We start from the raw sequence: 23,337 nt of genomic DNA on the forward strand, positions 1-23,337 counted from the left end.
ATTGATGCTTTGAACTGTGGTGTTGGAGAAAACTCTTGAGAGTCCCTTGGACTGCAAGGAGATCCACCCAGTCCATTCTGAAGGAGATCAGCCCTGGGATTTCTTTGGAAGGAATGATGCTGAAGCTGAAACTCCAGTACTTTGGCCACCTCATGTGAAGAGCTGACTCATTGGAAAAGACTCTGATGCTGGGAGGGATTGGGGGCAGGAAGAGAAGGGGATGACAGAGGATGAGATGGCTGGATGGCATCACTGACTCGATGGACATGAGTCTCAGTGAACTCCGGGAGTTGGTGATGGACGGGAGGCCTGGTGTGCTGCGATTCATGGGGTCGCAAAGAGTCGGACACGACTGAGCGACTGATCTGATCTGATGTCTCATTTTAAACTCAACAAGGTCTTCTTAAAATTATCTAGGAGAGTACATACTTAGAAATATTTCATTTAAAAGGAGAAAAAAATAATTCAGACACATCTTGAGATTTGTACTTTAAAAGGCAATCAGGGGAGTTCCCTTGGCCTGGTGGCCTAGTGGTCAGGATTCTAGGCTTTCACTGCTGTGGTCCAGATTCAACCCCTGATCAGGAGAACTAAGATCTCCCAAGCCTCGTAGTGCAGTCAAAAAAAAAAAAAAAAAGGCAGAATCAGAATGATAAAGCATGATTTGCAACCATTCAAATCTACAATGACTTCAATTCCACCAAACAGCTCAGTAAAAATTTCAGAGTGTGTCTTTCAGCCTTCATGACCAGTTTTAACTCTTATTGCCTACTTATCACTGAAATGTTGAGGGGATTGTGATGTTGCACAGCAGAGGAGTAAAAAAGCACAATGTTTGAAGCCACCAGAGGTCTGTTGGCAAAGTTAGGTTTCCTGGACTTGGATATTTTTAATTCCAAGAGGTCTCTGACCTAAGGAAGCAATCAGCTCCATACATTTCAATATTAAACATTTATGACAACCATCCAACAGCTAATTCCAACCCAATGTCCTTACACAGCTTTCAAATAACCCATTCAACTGGTCTTTCAATGCTGTCCCATTTGGGAAAAGTACCTTTGACTTTCCTATGCTTGAACCAGTCCAACTTCTCTACATGTTCAATGAAAGAAAAGTAAAAGTGTTAGTGGTTCGGTACTGTCTGACTCCTTGTGATCCCACAGACTGTAGCCCACCAGGATTCTCTTTCCAAGGGATTTTCCAAGCAAGAATACTGGAATGGGTTGCTATACCCTTCTCCAGGGGATCTCCCTGACCCAGGATCAAATCCAGGTCTCCTGCATCGCAGGCAGATTTTTAACCTTCTGAGACACCAGGGAAGCTTAAAAAAACATCTCAACATCTTCAGTGGCTGGTGGTTAAAGCCCAGTTAACATCCTGGGTGTTAACTAACTAGGTAAAATGATTTTTTTTTTTTAATCTTCTGGTCATGCTGTGCAGTATGTGGGATCTTAGTTTCCCGACCAGGGATGGGACCTGAGACCCCTGCACTGGAAGCACAAAGTTTTAACCACTGGGCTTCCAGGAAAGACCCCCAAATGTTTTTTTGTTTTTTGTTTTTTTCACTAAAAATCTCAAGCTAAGCCCACTACTTGGAGATTAGAAGGTCACTTATTGATAATGCCCCTGAGTTAGATCCTCACTAATTAAAAATTACATATGTACATATGGCTCTAAAAACTTGTACAGATTATATAACATTCTAAATATTATTCCTCAAAGTCAGTTCTGACTGTTTAAAATGTGTTAAATAAGAACTCCTGAACTGCCCTTAGCCCAAGTGTAAGTTAAGGCAGTACATCTCAAACTCCAGAGGAGGAAATGAATGGGAAGGAATAACTTCTATTAACAATTCCTTTGAAAAGATTATATTCCTTTGAATTCCTGTGTTTTACCACAAAATTAAGCATATTTTATAGTCTTCATTCTAAAAACTCTGTGCCTGTTTTAATATACAAATAACACACATTCTTATCAGAGAAATTCTATTTTTTTCCTCTTAGTTGTCAAATAAAATGAATATTCCAAGAAAATGGGCTATGTTTATCCTATAAATTCCACTCAAAGTCTCACTCTTAAAGTTCAACTGTCCCACGCATACATTATGCGAATGCATAAAGTTAACATTTCTGCTCATTCCTCTATAGATTTACTCACAAGTAAATCAGGAGTTTTAAAAACTTGAGCATGCAAATTCTAAACCAGTAAGCGAGGGTAGGATCAAAGATTTGCATTATAAACAAGCACTGCAGGTGGTTCTGAAACAGGAAGAACACTGACCCACGTCACGTCTGACAAGACTTCCTGCTTTAGAATAGACAAGTCTTACAGGTAGGTTCGAGCAATATAACGTCCCCTTGAAATTTTCCATGGGCTGCATACACTCCATCTGTCATTATCTTTCAAGGTCATGGAAACTGGAATAACAGGACCAATTTGTGCAGAGCATAATGGAAACAAAACTGGTCTAACTAGTCCCTCAAATTGATGTAGTCTGTTTTCTAATTCTGTTGTCATTCTCCTAGGAACTACCACCTTATCTCAATCAATTCAATCCTTTGGGGGAGGTGGGATTCAACAAGGGCCTAAACTGCCTTTTACAAAAACAATCTTCACGCCTTCTGAACCAAAACAATCTATTTTATTAAGTTGAGCAACAACTTAATAAACAGCTCTTTAAAACAGAAGACACTGAAAGTGTGTTAAGAGAGCTGTCTCTGTCTCTTACCCGGCCCTATCCATGCTGTTACTTCAATCTGCATGCCAAAGAAAAGTTTTCCTTTTGATGCAGTCAACGCTTTTTCTTGGTCCTCTTGCTGCCGAAAGAATACCAGACCATATCTCTCTTCTGAAGCTCCATGTATCTGCACTGAAGTCACCTTTCCAAATTTCTTAAATTCATGGAAAAGGCCATCTTTAAGGCTTGTATCTAAACCATCAAACAAAAACAAGTTGCTCATTTTTCTAATACAGTTACAACTCAAAATGTAAGCTACTGAGTCTTTAACCTGACTTTTGACCTAATTAGCATTAAAACATTACTTTTTCAAATTAAACCACTCTAAAGATGCATTTTAGAGATTACTGAACAATTCTGAAAATAAACTGGGTTTTAAAAGATATTACTGGTTACCTGCTAGAATGATATAGCATGGTTACTCAGGAAAATACTCTTATGTACAGATCTTTTAAGATAGTGTGAAATGATACAACACCAGGGATTCACTTTAGGATAAAAAGGGAACAAGAACAGGAAAGAAGAAAGATGGAGACAGTTAAAGCAAGTGTGGCAAAACACTGATGATTTTTAAATCTGGTATGGTGTAAGGGAATATTTCTTCTACTGTGGGTGAGTTTAAAATTTTCATGATAAAAACTTCACAAACATACATATATATGCATATGAAAACTTTAAAGACTTGAGAAAGAAAGTCATATCTCTGGTTTTCCATGCATCATGCTGATGATAAAACTGTGGGAAATGGCATATAACATGCTAAACAACTTTAACGCCTTTTAGAGATGAATTATACTATCTGGAAGTCTTGTGTTAATTAGTTCCATTATAAAAATTAAAACTGTACAGAAAGACAAGCCAATTTTAACCCATGTCCATTTCTAAATTACAAAGTAATTAAATCAAAAGTTCATCAACATTTGTATCTCACTAGTCTCTATTCATAAACCTGGTATGTAGGTTTCACAGGCTATTTTAATAAATAAGTAATCACTGAAATGCACTTAGCAAGACATACTTAGTTAGGTCTTTGTTGGTCTGACCATCTACTAACAGTTGTTTACATACTCAATATATGCCTGACATAGCAATAAAAATACATTATAACCAAATGTCAAAAAAAATCGGAATAAAAATTACAATAGAGCTTTTAACTACATACAGTCATTATTCATGACTTTCTTCATTTAAAATGTTAACATATTGAAATGGGTTTCCTAGCATAATTTTATTATGCCCAAGTTACTTCATAGGACTCCAGACCACTGTAAATCTAACTCAAAATAGTGTTTCTATAATTTCATTCTACCAAATTTTTCCTAATATAAAAATATTTAATCCAGAAAGCATTTTTATTCAAAATGAACCATGCTTTCTTTATATAACACACACCATACAATCTTCATGTGTGTAAATGCATATAATATGCATAATAATGTGTATATATGTATATATAATTAGGTACAAGTAACATGCAATCTTATATATGTAACAACCTAGAAATTATATAAATTATAATCACTTGCTTTTTATTACATGGCATTAAATATCAATGAACCACAAAAAGAAAAAGGAGTCAAAGCTGAAAGACAAATAGAAAATACTACCAACACAGTCAGAATAAGAGAGAGAGAGATTTAAACAAAATCTATACAATGTAGAAAACATAAGTTGCTCTCTCATTCCCCAAAAATAGCAGAGAGCAAAGTACAGTAATACAAAATTTTACCTGTAGAGCGCACTGGAAGATTCTGAACCTTGATCCCAAAACTTTTACGGGGCTCATCTTTGTCCAGAGACGAAAGCAACTGGGAAGTGGGTGCTGGGACTGCTGCAGATTGAACCGATCGGGCTGGAGAGTCATCACTTGAACTACTGCTGGAATCAGTGCTACAGATGGCAAAGGAAAAACAAACACGTGAAAAAACCAACAGAGAATCACATATAAGACTTCTTACAGTCAACAAGTGGCAATCATCAAAAGGTCTAAATTTCAGGTCTGGGTTTTCTGGATACCCTACTTTCTCCACATCTATTTCATACTCTTACTTCAGAGATGGCAGAAGACAGCACTCACTGGCCTAAGAATGTGGAAGTAAAAGTAACAATCTTTTACCACCACAGGCCACCGAAAGACAAATGCTTTGTTCTGTGCAAAATCTGAACAATTTTTTCCAAATAAAACAAGACTAGTAAACACATATGACTTAAGGGTAATGTTAATAAAATAGTGGATATATGAGTTTTGGATTCAGAGATGTCTATTTAAATCCTAACTCAGACATACAGCATGTATCCTTGGACAAGTCACTTAACCTCTTGCTAAGCCTTAGTTTCTACATCTGTAAAAATGGGAATAATAATAATAGTACCTGTCTCACAAGGTTAAGAAACAAAAAAAACACACAGGTTTAGAGTTCAGAATATGACTGGCAAGAAATAAATGAAGTGGCAATGCTGTTACTATTATTGTTACTACTACTATTACCACCACCTCATAGATATTAACTTTTAGGAAAAAACAGACATTCAAAGTAATTTCCCAGGTTTAAATTTTTGAAGGATTAATAAAGAAACATTATACAAATCACTAGAGTCTTGTCAGTTAGGCTCTTTTCTCTGTGAATAATGTGGGAAATGTGAGTCAATGAAATTTAATTTTTCTCTTCAGTTTAATGCAAACCTTGAAGTGTAAGACAATCACAGTTGAAAGAAAAGGAGATCTTCATTGCAACAAAAAGAATAAAATATCTATGAATAAACCTACCTAAAGAGACAAAAGACCTGTATGGAAAAAACTATAAAACTCATGAAAGAAATCAAAGATTACACAAATGGATGGAGAGACATACCATGTTCTTGGACTGAAAGAATCAATACTGTGAAAATGACTATACTACCCAAAGCAATCTACAGATCCAATTCAATCCCTATCAAAATACTAGTGGATATTTTTCACAGAACAAAAAATTTCAGTTTGTATGGAAACACAAAAGACAATTTGTGTTTTGTCAAAGCAATCTTGAGAAAGAAAAATGGAGCTGGAGGAATCAACCTTCCTGACTTCAAACTATACTACAAAGCTACAGTCATCAAGACAGTATGGTGCTGGCACAAAAACAGAAATATAGACCAGTGGAACAAGACAGAAAGCCCAGAGATAAATCCACGCACCTATGGCCACCTTATCTTTGACAAAGGAGGCATGAATATACAATGGAGAAAAAATCGCTTCTTCAATAAGTGGTACTGGAAAAACTGAATAGCTACATGCAAAAGAATGAAACTAGAACATTTCTGAGCACCATACATAAAAATAAACTCAAAATGGATTAAGGACTTAAATGTATGGCCAGAAAGTATAAAACTCTTAGAGGAAAACATAGGCAATATACTCTTTGGCATACATCACAGCAATATCCCCTTTGACCCACCTCCGAGAGTAAAGGAAATAAAAACAAAAATAAACAAATGGACCTGATTAGACTCAAAAGCTTTCACACAGCAAACGAAACAATAAACAAAATGAAAAGACATTTCACCTCAGAATGGGCGAAAATAATTGCAAATGAAACAACTGACAAAGGATTAACCTCCAGAATATACAAACAGCTCATCTAGCCCAATACCAGAAAAACAAACAACCCCAACAAAAAACAGGCACATGAAAAGATGCTCAATATTTCTCATTATTAGAGAAATGCAAACCAAAACTACAATGAGGTATCACTCTACTGGTCAGAGGCCACCATCAAAAAATCTACAAACAATAAATGCTGGAGAGGGTGTGGAGAAAAGCGAACCCTATTGCACTGTTGGTGGGAATGCAAATTGATATAGCCACTATGGAGAACAGTATGGAGATTACTTTAAAAACTAGGAATAAAACTACCATATGATCCAAATACTCCTCTACTGGATATATACCCGGAGAAAATGATAATTGAAAAAGACACATGTACCCCAATAGTCATCATAGCACTATATACAATAGCTAGGACATGGAAGCAACATAGATGTCCATCAACAGATGAACGGATAAAGAAATTGTGGTACATGTACACAACGGAATATTACTCAGCCATTAAAAGGAACTCCTCTGACTCAGTTCTAATAAGGTGGATGAACCTACAGTCTATTATACAGAGTGAAGTCAGTCAGAAAGTGAAAAACAAATATCATATATTAACGCATATATATGTAATCTAGAAAGATAGTACTGATAAACATATCTGCAGGGCAGTAATAGAGACATGGGGAATGGACTTGTAGACACAGGGACAAGGAGAGGGTGGGACAAATTGAACGAGTAGCACTGAAACATATACACTGCCATCTGTAAAATCAGATAGCCGGTGGAAATGTGCTTTATGACACAGGGAGCTCACATCTGCTCCTCTGTGACAACCTAGAGGGGTGGGATGGGGTGGGGGACGCTCAGGAGGGAGGGGATGTGCATGTACCTATGGCTGATGCATGTTGATGTATGGTAGAAACCAACACAAACTGTAAAGCAATTACCCTCCAACTAAAAATAAATTCTGGGAAAAAAGAAAGACAAGAAGAAAACATAACCAACACGGTAACATGGTCAGAATAAGAGACAGACATTATAACATGTTTATAATGCCCAAGAACCATGTGAGAAATAGTAAATTATCATTTCAGTACTCCATGAGCAAGACTGCTATGGCTTTAAGTTCTTTTATAGCATTTCCAAATACACTAAAAATAAAAAGCTATATACAGGTTCTGTTATTTACAGGGTTCTGAAATTTTGCTTCATACTCTCAGCTCCTTATAGTGGAAGACTTAATCCTTTAAGCAAACAACTCAGGATGGGGGTTGGGGGTGGGGCACAGGTGGTAAATCCACCTTAGGCACACTCCCTAAAAGAAAAATTCAATAGTTTTTGTCATTTGCACTTAGACTAGAGCTCTCACATCCACAACAAACTCTAAACCAGTCAGATGAGTAAGTTCAACTCCAAGAACTGAGACCAACTTGCTACTGCTTTTCTAATACCTCAGGTTGGGGCCGGGGGTGGAATATACTAAGAAAATACAACTTACACAGCATTTTTATTTAGTTCTCACATAATAAGGCAAAATATTAAAAATTTTATGAAGTTATCAGAGTTTTCTACAGTTTAAAACATAAAGAAATAAACCTATGCCAGTAACAGCCAAAAGGAGATATGTGAGTTACAAAATACAAACTACTATGGATAAAAGCCTCAAAACAGAATCACAAGTCATCACTACCAGGCCTCCTAGAAATGACTGGGCTTCAGTTTTCCCATCAATAAAAATAATTTTTTTCTAAGTTATAAAGTAAAAGTAGTGTTACAATTACCAAGTGAATAAGATGAAATGGTTGGATGACATCATCAACTCAATGGACACGAGTTTGAGCAAACTCAAGGAGACAGTGAAGGACAGGGAAACCTGGCATGCTGCAGTCTACGGGGTCACAAAGAGTTGGACACAACTGAGCAGCTCAACAATGTCAACAAACTGAACAGGACACTGTGCTGTGCTGAGCTTACTCAGTCGTGTCTGACTCTTTGACACCCCATGGACTGTAGCCCACCAGGGTCCTTTGTCCATGAGGATTCTCCAGGCAAGAATATTCGAGTGGGTTGCCATGCCCTTCTCCAGGGGATCTTCCTGACCCAGGAATCAAATGGGAGTCTCCCGCATTGCAGGCAGATTCTTCACCATCTGAGCCATCAGGGAAGCCCAAGAAGACTGGAGTGGGTAGCCTGTCCCTCCTCCAAGGGATCTTCCCAACCCAGGAACTGAAACAGAGTATCCTGCATTGCAGGTGGATTCTTTACCAGCTGAGCTACTAGGAAGCCCAAATAGGACCCTGCTGCTGCTGCTAAGTCGCTTCAGTCATGTCCGACTCTGTGCAACCCTATAGACGGCAGCCCACCAGGCTCCCCCATCCCTGGGATTCTCCAGGCAAGAACACTGGAGTGGGTTGCCATTTCCTTCTCCAGTGCATGAAAGTGAAAAGTGAAAGTGAAGTCGCTCAGTCGTGTCTGACTCTTAGCGACCCCATGGACTGCAGCCTACCAGGCTCCTCCATCCATGGGATTTTAGGGCAAGAGTACTGGAGTGGGGTGCCATTGCCTTCTCCGAAATAGGACACTGTTCTCATTCAAATTAACCCATGCGTGCTCAGTTGTATCCGACTATTTGCAACTCCATGGACTGTAGCCCGCCAGGCCCCTCTGTCCATGAAATTTTCCAGGCAAGATTACTGGAGTGGGTTGCCATCCCCTTCTCCAAGGGAATCTTCCTGACCAGGATTGAACCCAAGTCTCTTGCATCTCCTGCACTGGCAGGTGAATTCGTTACTACTACTGCTACCTGGGAAGCCCCATTCAAATCAAGGGTTAACAAAATTAATCTGTTTTTAGCACAGAAGGAAAAAAAATGGTTGTTACATGTATTACATACTCCAAGCAATACAAGATTATTCATAAGGCCACCAGATGACTACAATATAAAATATGTATATGACTTATCAATTTAATTTCAAGGAACCATAAAATCACCATTAAGGAAAACACTTTACTATCAATACTACCATTATATACACCAAAATTCCTTAGCAATAGTAGGGAAAGATGTAAACAAATATGGCCAGAAGCAGAATTTTTGGGTACCAAAATAATGTCCCAACAGAGTTCTGTTTAAGTTTATGTTATAAAAATGCAGAGGAATCAATGATTATGATTTAAAGGCATAAAACAATGATAGAAATGTCATCACATTTTTGTTTAATTTCCTGCTATCACACCAATTCTGAAACAAGATATAAAATTTAACTGGCAGAAATATCTGCTGATCAATTTGGAGTTATAACTAAAAAGAAGGAAAGGTTTTTAAATAAATTATGAAATGATAATAAAACTTTTGAGTTTGGATTTTATTATGCTAACCCAAAACTGCAATGTATATTTCCAGTGTAATCTGTTAAATGTAGTGTGGATTTCAAGATCTTGAATCAAAGCAGGTTCCCAAATACTTTTCAGCCCTATAAACTGAAATAAAAACCAAATGCTCAGAATTTTTGTGTCAATTTTAACTTTTAAAAATTCTTATTTTCAGAATCTTGTTAAAACTGAAAAATCACAAGAGTTCATCAAAATTTACAATGCATAGTATTTTGTGCTCAGTTGCTCAGTTGTATCGGACTCTTGGACTGTAGACCACCTGGCTCCTCAGTCCATGGGATTTCCCAGGCAAGAATACTGGAGTGGGTTGCCATTTACTCCTCCAGGGGATCTTCCTGACCCAGGGACCAAACCTGCATCTCCTGCATTCAGGGGGATTCTGTACTGCTGAGCCACACTATACAGGGAAGCCTGTATAGTTATTTCAGTTGTTTCTTAAGAGCCAAGAATAGTTAATAGGAAGCTTTCCAATCTAAATTGTCTAAAGTATTGGTAATGAAGATGCATCAACTAATAGCTTTAAGAAAGTGGGCTTTAAATTTACTGGGCCACAAGAGAAACACAAAAAGATGTCCAACATCGCTAATTATTAGAGAAATGCAAATCAAAACTACAATGAGGTATCACTTCACACTGATCAGAATATTTCATCAAAAAGTCTACAAATAATAAATGCTGGAGAGGGTGTGGAGAAAAAGGAACCCTCCTACACTGTTGGAAATGTATTTAAATTGGTGCAGCCACTACAGAGAACGCTGGGAGGTTCCATAAAAAGCTAAAAAACAGAGCTACCATATGATTCTGCAATCCCTCTCCTGGGAATATACCTAGGAAAAAACACACCTGGGGACTTCCCTGGTGATCCCAGGGTTCAGAATCCACCTTCCAATGCAGCGGATGTGGGTTCGATCCTTGGTCGGGGAACTAAGATCCCACTTGCCACAACCAGAGAGCCCATGTGCTCTAGAGTCTGGGTATCAGCTAGACTTCTTCTAGAGAGAAGCCCACAGGCCACAATGAGAGAAGCCCATGTGCCACAGTGAAGCTCTGGTGTACAACTAAGACCCAATGTAGCCAACTAAATAAATATTTTTTAAAACCCCATAATTTGAAAAGATTCATGCTGCACCTTAATGTTCACTGAAGCATTATTTATAAAAGCCAAGATATGGAAGCAACTTAAGTGTCCATCAACAGATGAATGGATAAGATATGGTGTATGTATACAATGGGATGTTACTCAGCCATAAAAAAGAATGTGGGAGGGAGGGTAAATTAAGAGTTTGGGATTAATATATATACACACTACTATATATAAAGTCGATAACCAACTGCTATATAACACAGGGAACTATCCCCAGTATTTTGTAATAACCCTATAAGCCTTCCAATGATGGCTCTGTGGGTAAAATATCCCTTTGTAATGCAGAAAACACAAGAGACATAGGTTCAATCCCTGAATAAGAAAGATCTCCTGGAGAAGGAAATAGAAACTCACTCCAGTATTCTTGCCTGGGAAATCCCACAGAGGAGACTGGTGGGCCCCAGTCCATGGGATCACAACGAGTCAGACATGACTGAGCAACTGAGCATACCTAAGGAGAAAGAATCTGAGAAACAAAAAAAAGGTAACAGAGATTTTATTTTCTTGGGTTCCAAAATCACTGCAGATGGTGACTACAGCCATGAAATTAAAAGATGCTTGCTCCTTGGAAGAAAAGCTATGACAAACCTAGACATGCTGCAGTCCATGGGGTCACAAAGAGTCAGACACGAATGAGCTACTGAACTGACTGATGTTTAACTGAATCACATTGCTGTACACCTGAAACTAACACAACATTGTAAGTCAACTTCACTTTGATAAAAAAACTACAAATAAAAATTTACCTGACCGGATCAGTATTATATTTTCAACACCACTTAAAAATTCTAAATGGTAAAGAACCTGAAAGAATTACAATTTAAAAGAAATCTAGTTACACTTTTCCTAAGCACATAAGACAATTAAGGCTGAATTATTTCTTGTTATGTGCTTAAAATTTTTAAATTACGATTACTAAGGGGAATTCCCTTCTGATCCAGTGGTTAGGATTCTGCACTTTCACTGCTGTGGGCCCAGGGTTTATCCTTGGTCGAGGAACTAAGGTCTTGGAGGTCACGTGACACAGCCCTCCCTCCTCCCCGGAAAGAAAAATTATTCAGAAAACTAAGAAGTGGATCTGATCGAAATTTTCCATAGTGGAGAAATACAAGTGATTGGTTACACAGTAATTCTTGATAAGCAAACAGAATATGGGATGCCAGGATTCTCTTAAACCAAATTATGTTGTCAAATAAGTAACCGTTACTGTTTTCACAGCCATTTTAAACACAGAACTACAGTGAGCATTTGACTCTTAACACTGAAAATGTCAAGATACTGCATATGTCTATTTATAAGATGTGCTCAGTCACTCAGTGTGTTCAACTCTTTGCGATCCCATGAACCGTAGTCTTCCAGGCTTCTCTGTCCATGGAATTTTCCAAGCAAGAATACTGGAGTGGATTGTCATGTCCTCCTACAGAGGATCTTTCTGACCCAGGTATCAAACCCTAGTCTCCTGCGTCACCTATAGTGCAAGCAGATTCTTCTACCATTGAGGCACCTGGGAAGCCCATTTATAAGATGACTCGGGGATAAATTTGTTCACACACAAGAGTAACAAACATCCAGTCACACACACACACGTATTTGTAAACATTCGATTATGATAAATACGCATCTATGCTGTTTTTTTTTAAGCTGGAATATTAAAAGCATTTCACCAAATTGAGAAACAAAAGTATGGCCTAAGTGGATTTTTTTTTAAAGGAACCAGGAAAGTGACTAAAAAACTCGGCAGTTAGAACAGTTAAGAAGGCTGATTTGTTAAAAGCAGACATAATCTCAAGCAACAACTTTCCAACAATCTCTCTTCTCTTCTATCACGCAACTAACAATTTTCTCTCTATATACAGTCAATATATAAGCTTAAGATAAAAGATGCCAAGTGCAGATTTTCCATCAGGCCTGGGCAATTCAAAATGTACCTGCTGTCTCTGGGGCTTCCATAAAGTGAAAGGGTAAAATGATCTAATTTCTTAAACAGAACATATCATCATACCAGCTAATAATCCCTTTAGGTTCAGTTTTTCACAAGTCCAAATTTTCAAGACAATCTTATCTTTTTAGTGCAGCAGTTCTCTAAATGTGGTGTGAGGACCTGTGGGGATCTCCAAGGCCCTTTTGAGGGTGTCTGAGGTCCTCCCTATTTCAATTATGTATCTGTGTGAGGCCACATTTTCTTCATATAGTTCACACTTTTCCATATAAAAACTTTATAATCACAATTTGAATACAGAAGTAGTTATAAGAATCTAGCTATCTGCTGAGATGCCACTCATCTCACTCTTTTTTGTTTTAAAAGATAGTTATGTCACCCAGCTAGAGAGCTAAAATTAAAACTGACTATGGAGCTTCCTCCCCAGAAGCAGAGAAGTTGAGGTAGATGGTTCTCCCAAGATCATGGATGAAGATCTTTGTCTCCAATATGAAACTATTCGGTTTGTCTTTGCGCCACTAGCTTTTTATGCACAGGGAGACAATGGTCCTTAAAGCACAGGAACACAATGTCCTTAACTCTGGCAACTGCCACTAAATCTACCACTAAGGCCATAGTCGCACAACAAAAGTCCCTAGAATTTCTTGCTAAGGTGGTTTGGATAACAGAATTGCTTTCAATTACTGGCAAAACAAGCCATAAGTTTATGCCACAGCAAATACCTCCTGCTATACCTGGATCAATCCCTCTGATCCTGGAGGAAACACAGGAAATTAACAAAGAAGCCACTTGACTTAAGACAGGTTAATGCCCCTTTGGGTACATTCTTTGCTTTATTAGATACCAACTTGGCTGGTTCCCAGGGAGCCTTAAGGAGCATTCTACTCTCTTGGTATTATCCAACTGACAGTCATCATTATACTCTCCCTGGTGGGCTGTAATCTCTCAAGGGTCTTAAATTCATGTTTGTAGTCATCAGCAATACAAATAAAATGAACAGCAAAAACAATTCTTTCACAGACCAGACTCATAACCTATGAGTTTCACACCCAGACAAAAACAACAACCTGATGGTGACCAAGAGTGGTGCTTACACCAAATTTTTGGTTAAACTCTCCTATATGAGAAGAGGGCCAAAAGTGGGGGAGGGTGTTAATTAAGCAAGGAGACCATTAGACTGAGGTGGCTCTAATAATTTACAGCCTTACATAAGTAAACCAAACCTAAGCCTGCAAACGCCTCAAGATTAGGAAATCAAACCTAAGGATAACCAAGAACCAACAGCCAGTCAGGCTTTTCCAAATAAGGCAAATACTAAAGCTATAACTGATCAAATAATTTTTCTGCTTTGCTTTTCTCCATAAAAATCTTTCACTCCAGCTCCTGTTGATGGAGCACTCCTAACCACTTCCAGTTTGGCAGTGCCCAATTCAGTTAGATTTTTGCTCAAATAAAATATTAAAATTTAAAAGGAAAGAAAAAAGTTATGACAAATGAAATCAATAAAATTTCAAATTAAAGTTTAAATTTCTAATATGGCAAAATGTCAAGAGACAGTACAAAATAAACAAAAGCTCAGTAATTTAAAAAAAATAAAAGGGTCCTGAGCCCACCAGAAAGTTTAAACAAGACTAAAAACAAAAACCCCACTAGCTCAGTAGATGGTCTGATGTGATCCTAATTCCATTTTACACTCCACCACTTCTGATACAACCTGAATTGCCGAATTAAGTCTGTGGTTTTTTGGTTTTATAAGAAAATCAGGAAGGAAATACTCAACTGTTCAGTCTGGCAAGGTACGTCATTTTGCCTCTCTAAACTTTAATTTCCCTAGTGGGTTATGAGCCCTTCAAAGGTCCTGCTAACTCTAGGATTCTGACTCTCCACCTCCCTCCAAATCTTCCAGCTCTGACATCTCCATATTGTTCAACATGGGAGAGGGGACCCTTTACAACTTGGCCCCAAACTAACTGCCTAGTTGCTCATTCTCACTCTCTTGTCACAGTGTATCCCACCCACTAATGATCTATCCCATGGACAGAGGAGCTTGGTGGGCTACAGCCCATAGGGTCACAAAAGAGTCAGATACATCTAACTATGCGATTAAATAACAACAATGATCTACCCACGTAACAGTACACCAGTTTAGGGACTTCGCTGATGATCCAGTGGTTAGGACCCTGCGCGTCCACAGGTTCTGTCCCTGGTGGGGAAATAAAATCCCACACGCCTCACAGTGCAGCCAAAACAAAAAACAAAAGAGTATACCAGGTTCTAATCATGGGTACCTCCCTTTTTTCTTATCAGATGTAAGTCCTTAGTTAAATTACTTCCTCTCTAATCTTTCATTTTATTGCATGTAAATGGTCATAATGCCTACCACGTATGAGAGGCTGTGGTGAGGATTTAATGAGTTAGTGATGACTGCTTAGCGCTCTGCCTGCACACAGCAGTATGAGCGCTCTTGTGCATACCTGCTCCTTCTGAGGACACCTTTCTGTACTTCCCTGATTGGCCTTCAAGGATTAGTGAGATCCAAAGTTAACCTCCTGCTCTGCAGCTGTTCTTGACAACCTCACCCCACCCCATAAGCATTCGTTAGTTTCTTAGTTGTGTATTTCTAAACCTCTTTTACTACAATGTCTGTCTCAAACCTCTTCACTCAGTATTATAACCACTCATTTACTGGACTCTTAAAAGTCTAAGACTGGATTCATCTTTGTAAACAGAGTCTAGCCATGGTGCCCAATGTATAATGGATGTGTGCCTCCAAGAAATTATTGACTTGAATTATGCAAGCAACTGAAATTGATGCCTAAGAAAGTACACCAAGCTCAATAAAATGAAGGTAATTACCTACATTCAGTATCTAAGACTGAAATGAAAATTTCTGATAAAATATGACTTTGTTGGAAACTGCAAAGTATGTCTTTCTTCTTTAATGTTTCATTAGTTATTCAAGAAAAACAATGGCTGTTCTAAGCCAAGATTCTAGGACTTCGACACATATTATTAACCTGACGGAAAAATCACTGGTAACTGTAAAAACAAAAACACTTCATGGATCCCGTCATCTACAACTTTGTAGAAGATTTTTTAAACAGACATTTTCTGGGATGAAAGAAAAGTGTAAGTGAACATGAAGTCACTTGGTTGTGTCCAACTCTTTGCGACCCCATGGACTGTAGCCTACTGGGCTCCTCTGTCCATGGGATTTTCCAGACAAGAATACTGGAGTGGGTTGCCATTTCCTTCTCCAGGAGATCTTCCCCACCCAGGGATCGAACCCAGGTCTTCTGCATTGTAGACAGATGCTTTATCGTCTGAGCCACCAGGGAATGTGATGAAAGAAAAATCACAACTATAACACACAATACAATGCTTTAAATATCTAACAAAGTCCAGAGTCTTTGGATGCATTATTCTATTTCATTCAAAAATCTTGTAACTGTGAAGACCTACATCAGCGGCTCTCAGCTGGGACAATTTTGTCCCCCAAGGGACATTTTTGGTTGTCACAATTGTGGGTAGGGATGAAGCTTACTGCCACTTAGTGAGCAGAGGCCAGGGATACTACTAATATCCTACAATGCATAAGACAGTCCCCACAACAAAGAATTATCTGGCCTCAAATATGAATAGTACCAAGGTTGAGAAAATCCAGCCTACATTATTTCCTTGACTGCTTTCCTTTCGTTTGCAAATCCAATGTGCTAATTTTAAGCTGCAATTCAAATGTGGGGTCCTTAAAGTCACTACTCTTCCTTATTACTAATATATCACTTCAGGGACTTCTCTGGTGGTCTGGTGCTTAAGAATCTGCCTTGCAATGCAGGAGATGCGGGTTCAATCCCAGGTCCGGGAAAATCCCATGTGCCACAAAGCAACTAAAGCCGCTGTGCCACAACTACTGAGTTGTAGTTGTGTTCATAGGAGTGCATGTATCCATGCACTCCAAAACCTACATGCCACAACTAGAGAGCCTGAGTGCCTGCCACAAATATTGAAGCCCTAGTACTCTTGGAGAAGGAAATGGCACCCCACTCCAGTACTCTTGCCTGGAAAATCCCATGGACGGAGGAGCCTGGTAGGCTGCAGTCCATGGGGTCACTAGGAGTCGGACACGACTGAGCGACTTCACTTTTACTTTTCACTTTCCTGCATTGGAGAAGGAAATGGCAACCCACTCCAGTGTTCTTGCCTGGAGAATCCAAGGGACGGGGGAGCCTGGTGGGCTGCCGTCTCTGGGGTCGCACAGAGTCGGACACGACTGAAGCGACTTAGCAGCAGCAGCAGTACTCTGGAGCTCAGGAGCTGCAACTACCGAGCTGAGAGCCACAACTAGAGAGTTTGTGCACCCCAGCGAAGACCTCATGTGCTGCAACTAAGACTTGATGCAGCCAAATTAATGAATAAATATTTTAAAATTATGTATTTATCACTTCATAAAAATCTCTGAATTCAAAACTTACAGGAAAAAAAAAAAGGTCAACTTTTATAGATTTGACTGAGAGGAAGCTAGGATCAAAAATGTTCTGATGTCATTTGATTTTGGAAAACATGACAGAAAGGGAAACCACACACAGCTTTTTATAATATGTGCTTTGCCATGTCAATAGCAGGATCAAAGTACTTGCAGACAACACTGTTTTATAGTTTTTGAATAAATGGTGAAATATATGGGTGAAAAACACAGCACAGCTACTCCGACTCTATCAGGTTCACGTCAATGGTAACTACTCCAATTCACATTAAAATTGTTCCTCAACTCAACAGCTTTCTTTACCCTCAACCTAGAGATTTAAGATGATAGTTCAGTATCACAACTAGATATTTTTCTCACCAAAGTACCATGGTCAGAGAAATGAATAAAACTTCTATTCTGCATAAAGAACTTAAGGGGGTATTTTGCCTTACAACTTTAAGACATTTTAAAGACTGCCTTTAAGAATGACAATATAATTCAACAGCAAAAAAACAACCCATCAGATGCAAAAATGAGTATCTTTAAACTTGAACAGACATTTCTCCAAGGAGGATACAAATGGCCAAGGTGCACATGAAAACATGCTAAACATGACTGTTAGAGAAATTCAAATCAAAACAAGATACCATTTCATACTCATTGCTGCTGCTGCTGCTAAGTCGCTTCAGTCGTGTCCAACTCTCTGCGACCCCATAGACAGCAGCCCACCAGGCTCCTCTGTCCCTGGGATTCTCCAGACAAGAATACTGGAGTGGGTTGACATATCCTTCTCCAATGCATGCATGCATGAAAAGTCACTTCAGTCATGTCCAACTCTGTGCAACCCTATGGACAGCAGCCCACCAGGCTCCTCCATCCACAGGATTCTCTAGGCAAGAATACTGGAGTGGGTTGCCATTTCCTTCTCCATCATACTCATTAGAATGCCAATTATACAAAAATAGAATATAACTATGTTGGCTGGGATGGAATGAAACCAGAACTCCTGCGCATTGCTGGTGGAAAGGAAGTGGCATAGACACTGTGGAAAATAGTATGGTAGTTCCTTAAAAAATTACAATTGCCACAACCATTCAGCAATTCCACTTCTGGATATATAACCAAAAGAACTGAAAGCAGGGGTCAAACAGATATTTGTTCACCCACATTCATCGCATGTTTAATAGCCAAAAAGTAGAAGTAACCCAAGGGTACAGAGACAGACAACTGTATAAACAAAATGTGGTATCAATATACAATGGAATTTCATTGAGCCTTAAAAGGGAAGAAAATTCAGGCATATGCGAAAACTTGGATGAACTCTGAGGATATTATGCTAAATGATATAAGCTATTTACCAAAGGGTGAATATTGTATGGCTCAATTTTTATGAAGTAACAAGCAGTCAAATTTATAAAGACAGAAGGAATGATGGCACTGCCTGGGGCTGGGGAAGAAGAGAATGAAGAGTTCTTGTATAACGGAAAGATGAAAGGGTTCTGGAGATGAGCAGTGGTGATTGCTGCACAACAAGGTAATGTACTAATGTCACTAAAGTGTATACTTATATGGTTAAAATGGTAAATTTCATGTTATCTATATACATACACTGGGCCACCTGACCTGCCTCCTAAGAAATCTGTATGGAGGTCAAGAAGCAACAGTTAGAACCAGACAAGGAACAAGGGACTGGTTCAGAATTGGGAAAGGAGCACATCAAGGGTGTATATTGTCACCCTGCTTATTTAACTTATATGCAGAGTACATCATGAGAAATGCTGGGTTAGAAGAAGCACAAGCTGGAATAAAGATTGCTAGGAGAAATATCAATAACCTCAGATATGCAGATGACACCTCCTTATGGCAGAAAGCAAAGAGGAACTAAAGAGCCTCTTGATGAAGGTGAAAGTGGAGAGTGAAAAAGTTGGCTTAAAACTCAACATTCAAAAAATGAAGTTCATGGCATCCAGTCCCATCACTTCATGGCAAACAGATGTGGAAACAATGGAAACAGTGAGAGATTTTATTTTGGGGGGCTCCAAAATCACTGCAGATGGTGACTGCAGTCATGAAATTAAAAGACGCTTGCTCCTTAGAAGAAAAGCTATGACCAATCTAGACAGCATATTAAATAAACAGAGACATTACTTTGCCAACAAAGGTCCGTCCAGTCAAAGGGGTGGTTTTTCCAGTAGTCATGTATGGATGTGAGAACTGGACCATAAAGAAAGCTGAGCGCTGAAGAATTGATGCTTTGAACTGTGGTGTTGGAGAAGACTCTTGAGAGTCCCTTGGAATGCAAGATCAAATCAGTTAATCCTAAAGGAAATCAGTCCTGAATATGAATATTCATTGGAAGGACTGATGCTGAAGCTGAAGCTCCAATACTTTGACCACCTGATACAAAGAGCCGACTCATTGGAAAAGACCCTGATGCTGGACAAGACTGAAAGCAGAAGGGGACAGAGGACGAGATGGTTGGATGGCCTCACCAACTCAATGGACATGAGTTTGAGCAAGCTCTAGGAATTGGTGATGGACAGGGAAGCCTGGCATGCTGCAGTCCATGGGGTGGCAAAAAGTCAGACACAGTGAGCGAATGAACTGAACACAGACACACAAAACCTAAGAAGTAAAATACAAAATGAACTGTACTTCTCTTTGTTCCTTAGAAACAAATGGAGAGATTCCAAACCAGTCAATGTAACAAGCTACGTGCTGGGTTTTGTCAGTAAGGCTCTGCTGAATCGAGGCCCCACAACCTGGCTTATATAAGGCTCTGCTGAATCGAGGCCTCACAACCTGGCTTATATAAGGCTCTGCTGAATCGAGGCCCCACAACCTGGCTCATCAAAGTAAAGGTGCCCCAGAAATAATTTCAGAGAAATGAGTCAGCTCTAACTGGTGATTCCCACAACTATCTGGAAAGAAATAGGGAAAGCATTTTAGGTCTTGACTATATAAATTATAAATTAAACTCTTTAGACCAAAAGTCAATGAAAAGTTAAATTCTTGGTATTTAGGATACTTATTGAGAAAGACCGTGTTAATATATTAATGAGTGAAAATGCATTTTTAAATTATGGAACCAATATTTTAATGTCAATTTTGTTTTGGTCCACATATTTCTTCTATCATTAGAAACCACAAAGACTTCTAATGGGAAAAGATCTGATTTTAAAAATATGATGATTAACTTAAATAGTGAAACCGACAATAGAAGTTTTGTCTCCTTTTCTTTCAACATTTATCTGTTTTTTCCTAATTGAAGTATAATTGATTTACAATGTTTGTTAGTTTTAGGTGGACAGCAAAATAATTCAGTTATTTATATTCTCTTTTTCAGATTCTTTTCCCCTGTAGGTTATTACAAGATATTGAATATAGTTCCCTGTGCTATACAGTAGGTCCTTACCGTTTATCTATTTTATATACAGTAGTATTTATTTGTTAATCCCAAACTCTTTATTTATCCCTCCCCCGTTTGGTAGCTATATGTTTGTTTTCTATGTCTTTGAGTCTATTTCTGTTTTATAAATAAATTCACTTATATCATCTTTTTAGATTCTACACATAAGTGATAAAAGATACTGTCTTTCTCTTTCTGACTTACTTCACTTAGTATAGTAATCTCGAGGTCTGACTGTGTTGCTTGCCGGCTGAGTAATACTCCATGGGTGTGTGTGTGTGTGTGTGTGCACACGCACGTGCATATGCCTATGTGTAACCTTTACCTCAACAGACACAGCTAGAAGCAGAAAGAGAGCCATAATCCACCAGCAATAATTTTTCTTTACACTGCAATTAGTTTCTACTAATATAAAAAATAAATAATTTATTTTCTAAGGATTTCTAAGTAAAATAGAAAATCTACACTTCAAAAATTAACTTTTCTGGGTTTTAGTTTCCACCTAGCCTTTACCTATGAGCATTTGTAAATATCAAGCATGCTTAAACCTTAGGTACTTTCTCTGCCTTATACGTAGGTAAGATTAAACAGGTGTAGAGTTCATGGTCACTAAAGTAGTGGTAAATTCAACTGCAGTATTAAAATAATTGATTTTATTTATCTCCCTATTCTAAACTCCAATAGTTTACATAAATGAAGGAAAAAACAAAATTATTAAGGACAATTTTTTAAAAAGCACCTTATTTTGGTGGAAAATACTATTTAAAATTGAGCTTAAATATGCTATGTGTAGCATATGCGTAGCTTGGTAACAAAAAAATTAAGTACAAGTAACTCTTCTGGGTGCAATTACAGCTGCAAGTTAATGTTTTAAGCTTGTTACTGATACTATTTTTTAGTAGAATTAAATACAAGGAATATGGAAATAGTTAATCTATAGAACAACAGCTAGATAAGTAAAGCTTTCTTCCCCAAAAGCCTACAGGAATATTATTCAGTCTTAAAAAGGAAGACAATTCTGACATTTGCTACAACATAGATGAATCTCTAAAACATTGTACTAAGTGAAATAAGCCAGACATAAAAGGACAAATACCGTATTATTCCATTTTTATGAGTTACCTAGAACAGTCAGACTCATAGAGACAAAAACTAGAATGGTGGTTACCAGGGACTAGGGGAGAGAAGAATGGGACTAGGGAAGAGAAACCATTATTGTCTAATGGTTACAGAGTTCCAGTTTGGGAAGATGAAAAAGTTCTGGAGATGACTGGTGGTGGTAGTTGTACAACAAAGTAAATATACTCAATGCCTCTGAACTGTACACTTGAAAACAGTTAAAAACGGTAATTTTGTGCTATATATATTTTACCACAATTTTTTAAAAATTGAAGGCTTACAAGTTTAGGCATTAAAAACATATTTGGAGGACCTGGTGGTCTAGTGATTAAGAATCCATTTTGCAATCCAGAAGACACAGGTTCAATCTCTGGTTGGGGAACTAAGATCCCACATGCCCTCGCACCACAAGAGAGTCCATGAGCAACTAAGCCCTCACACCACAACTAGAGAGTACATGTGCCACAACAACAAAAGGATCCCTCATGCCACAACTGAGACCCAATACAGCCAAATAAATAAATACTGAATACATATTTTTAAGAAACTATAGGTTGGTGGTTTCAAATCTTAGGGTTCTAATAACAATAGCAAAAATTGGCTATTGGAAAAAAATTGGAAAGTGGCTAAGCTCTTATAAATCTATTACTAAGAACTGCGTGGCATATTTGCTGATGGGCTTCATGGGGCTCTAAAAAACTTCCAAGTTAATTTTAAGATGATGGGGTAGCAGAAAACTAGTCACAAAATGCAGCTTATTATTTTTTTTTTAAACAGATTTGGGGGTGGGGCAGGTATGTGATCAGATTCTGCCTGGACAGATTCATAGCGGAAAAAAAATTTGTAGCAGATAAAGTGGGAAAATTACTTACGTATATATTCCCACTGTAGCCTTTCCTCTAGGGTCAAAAGTACCTTTAGCTTAAATTCCAAAAAGCCTCAGCCTGCAGTGTCATTACATTTTTGGCAATGTAAGACTCACAAAACCTTAAAACTCACAAAACCTGATACACAGGTAACTCAAAGCAAAGAGCACCAAACATGAAGGCATCCTAGAAGTGACAGGCAGATAGAACACATGTGCCTAAGGAACAAGACATCGTTCTGTGAGGCAGCAAAGCCCTCAGAACATCCATGGGATGGATGTATCATTCAAGGGACAAACTGAGGAGAAATCTAAACTGCTAATTATTACAGTGGGATTTACTTCCTCAACTACACACAGTGTAAAACTAGATCTATTTCTTGTATGAACAACTAACTGGTTTAAAAGGCATAAACCAAGAAAGCATATGGATCAAGCGAAGCCATTTTGCTGTTGTTGTTTTTAAATTCCCAAATGGTTATGTACAAATGCTGTAGTCTTTACCAAACCCACAAGTAAACTTGAACTTTGGGTTTTGCCTTTCTCCAATTTAACTTTGGAGCTAATTGCAACTCTTTCCTATCCAGATTTTTAAAAAGAGGCTTGCTATTTTCCACTTCTAAACTTTTTATTAAGGTAGCTCCATACTCAAGAGGTTACCAGGGCACCTAACTCCCCACTAGGAAGCCTAA

At 38.3% G+C, this 23,337-nt stretch overlaps 1 protein-coding gene across 1 annotated transcript in view; it reads right to left on the reverse strand.

The window, feature by feature from the left end:
• Positions 1-23,337, reverse strand: part of SPEN (spen family transcriptional repressor) — a 90,437-nt gene that overhangs the window by 25,207 nt on the left and 41,893 nt on the right. The window contains exons 4-5 of the mRNA XM_010850238.1: positions 4,467-4,627; positions 2,729-2,929 (exon numbers count right to left, since the gene is read on the reverse strand). Coding sequence (XP_010848540.1) covers positions 2,729-2,929; positions 4,467-4,627 — 362 coding nt within the window. The remainder of the gene's footprint in view (positions 1-2,728; positions 2,930-4,466; positions 4,628-23,337) is intronic.

The sequence above is a fragment of the Bison bison genome, unplaced genomic scaffold (genome assembly GCF_000754665.1).
Source record: "Bison bison bison isolate TAMUID 2011002044 unplaced genomic scaffold, Bison_UMD1.0 scf7180017864289, whole genome shotgun sequence".
Lineage (NCBI taxonomy): Eukaryota > Metazoa > Chordata > Mammalia > Artiodactyla > Bovidae > Bison > Bison bison.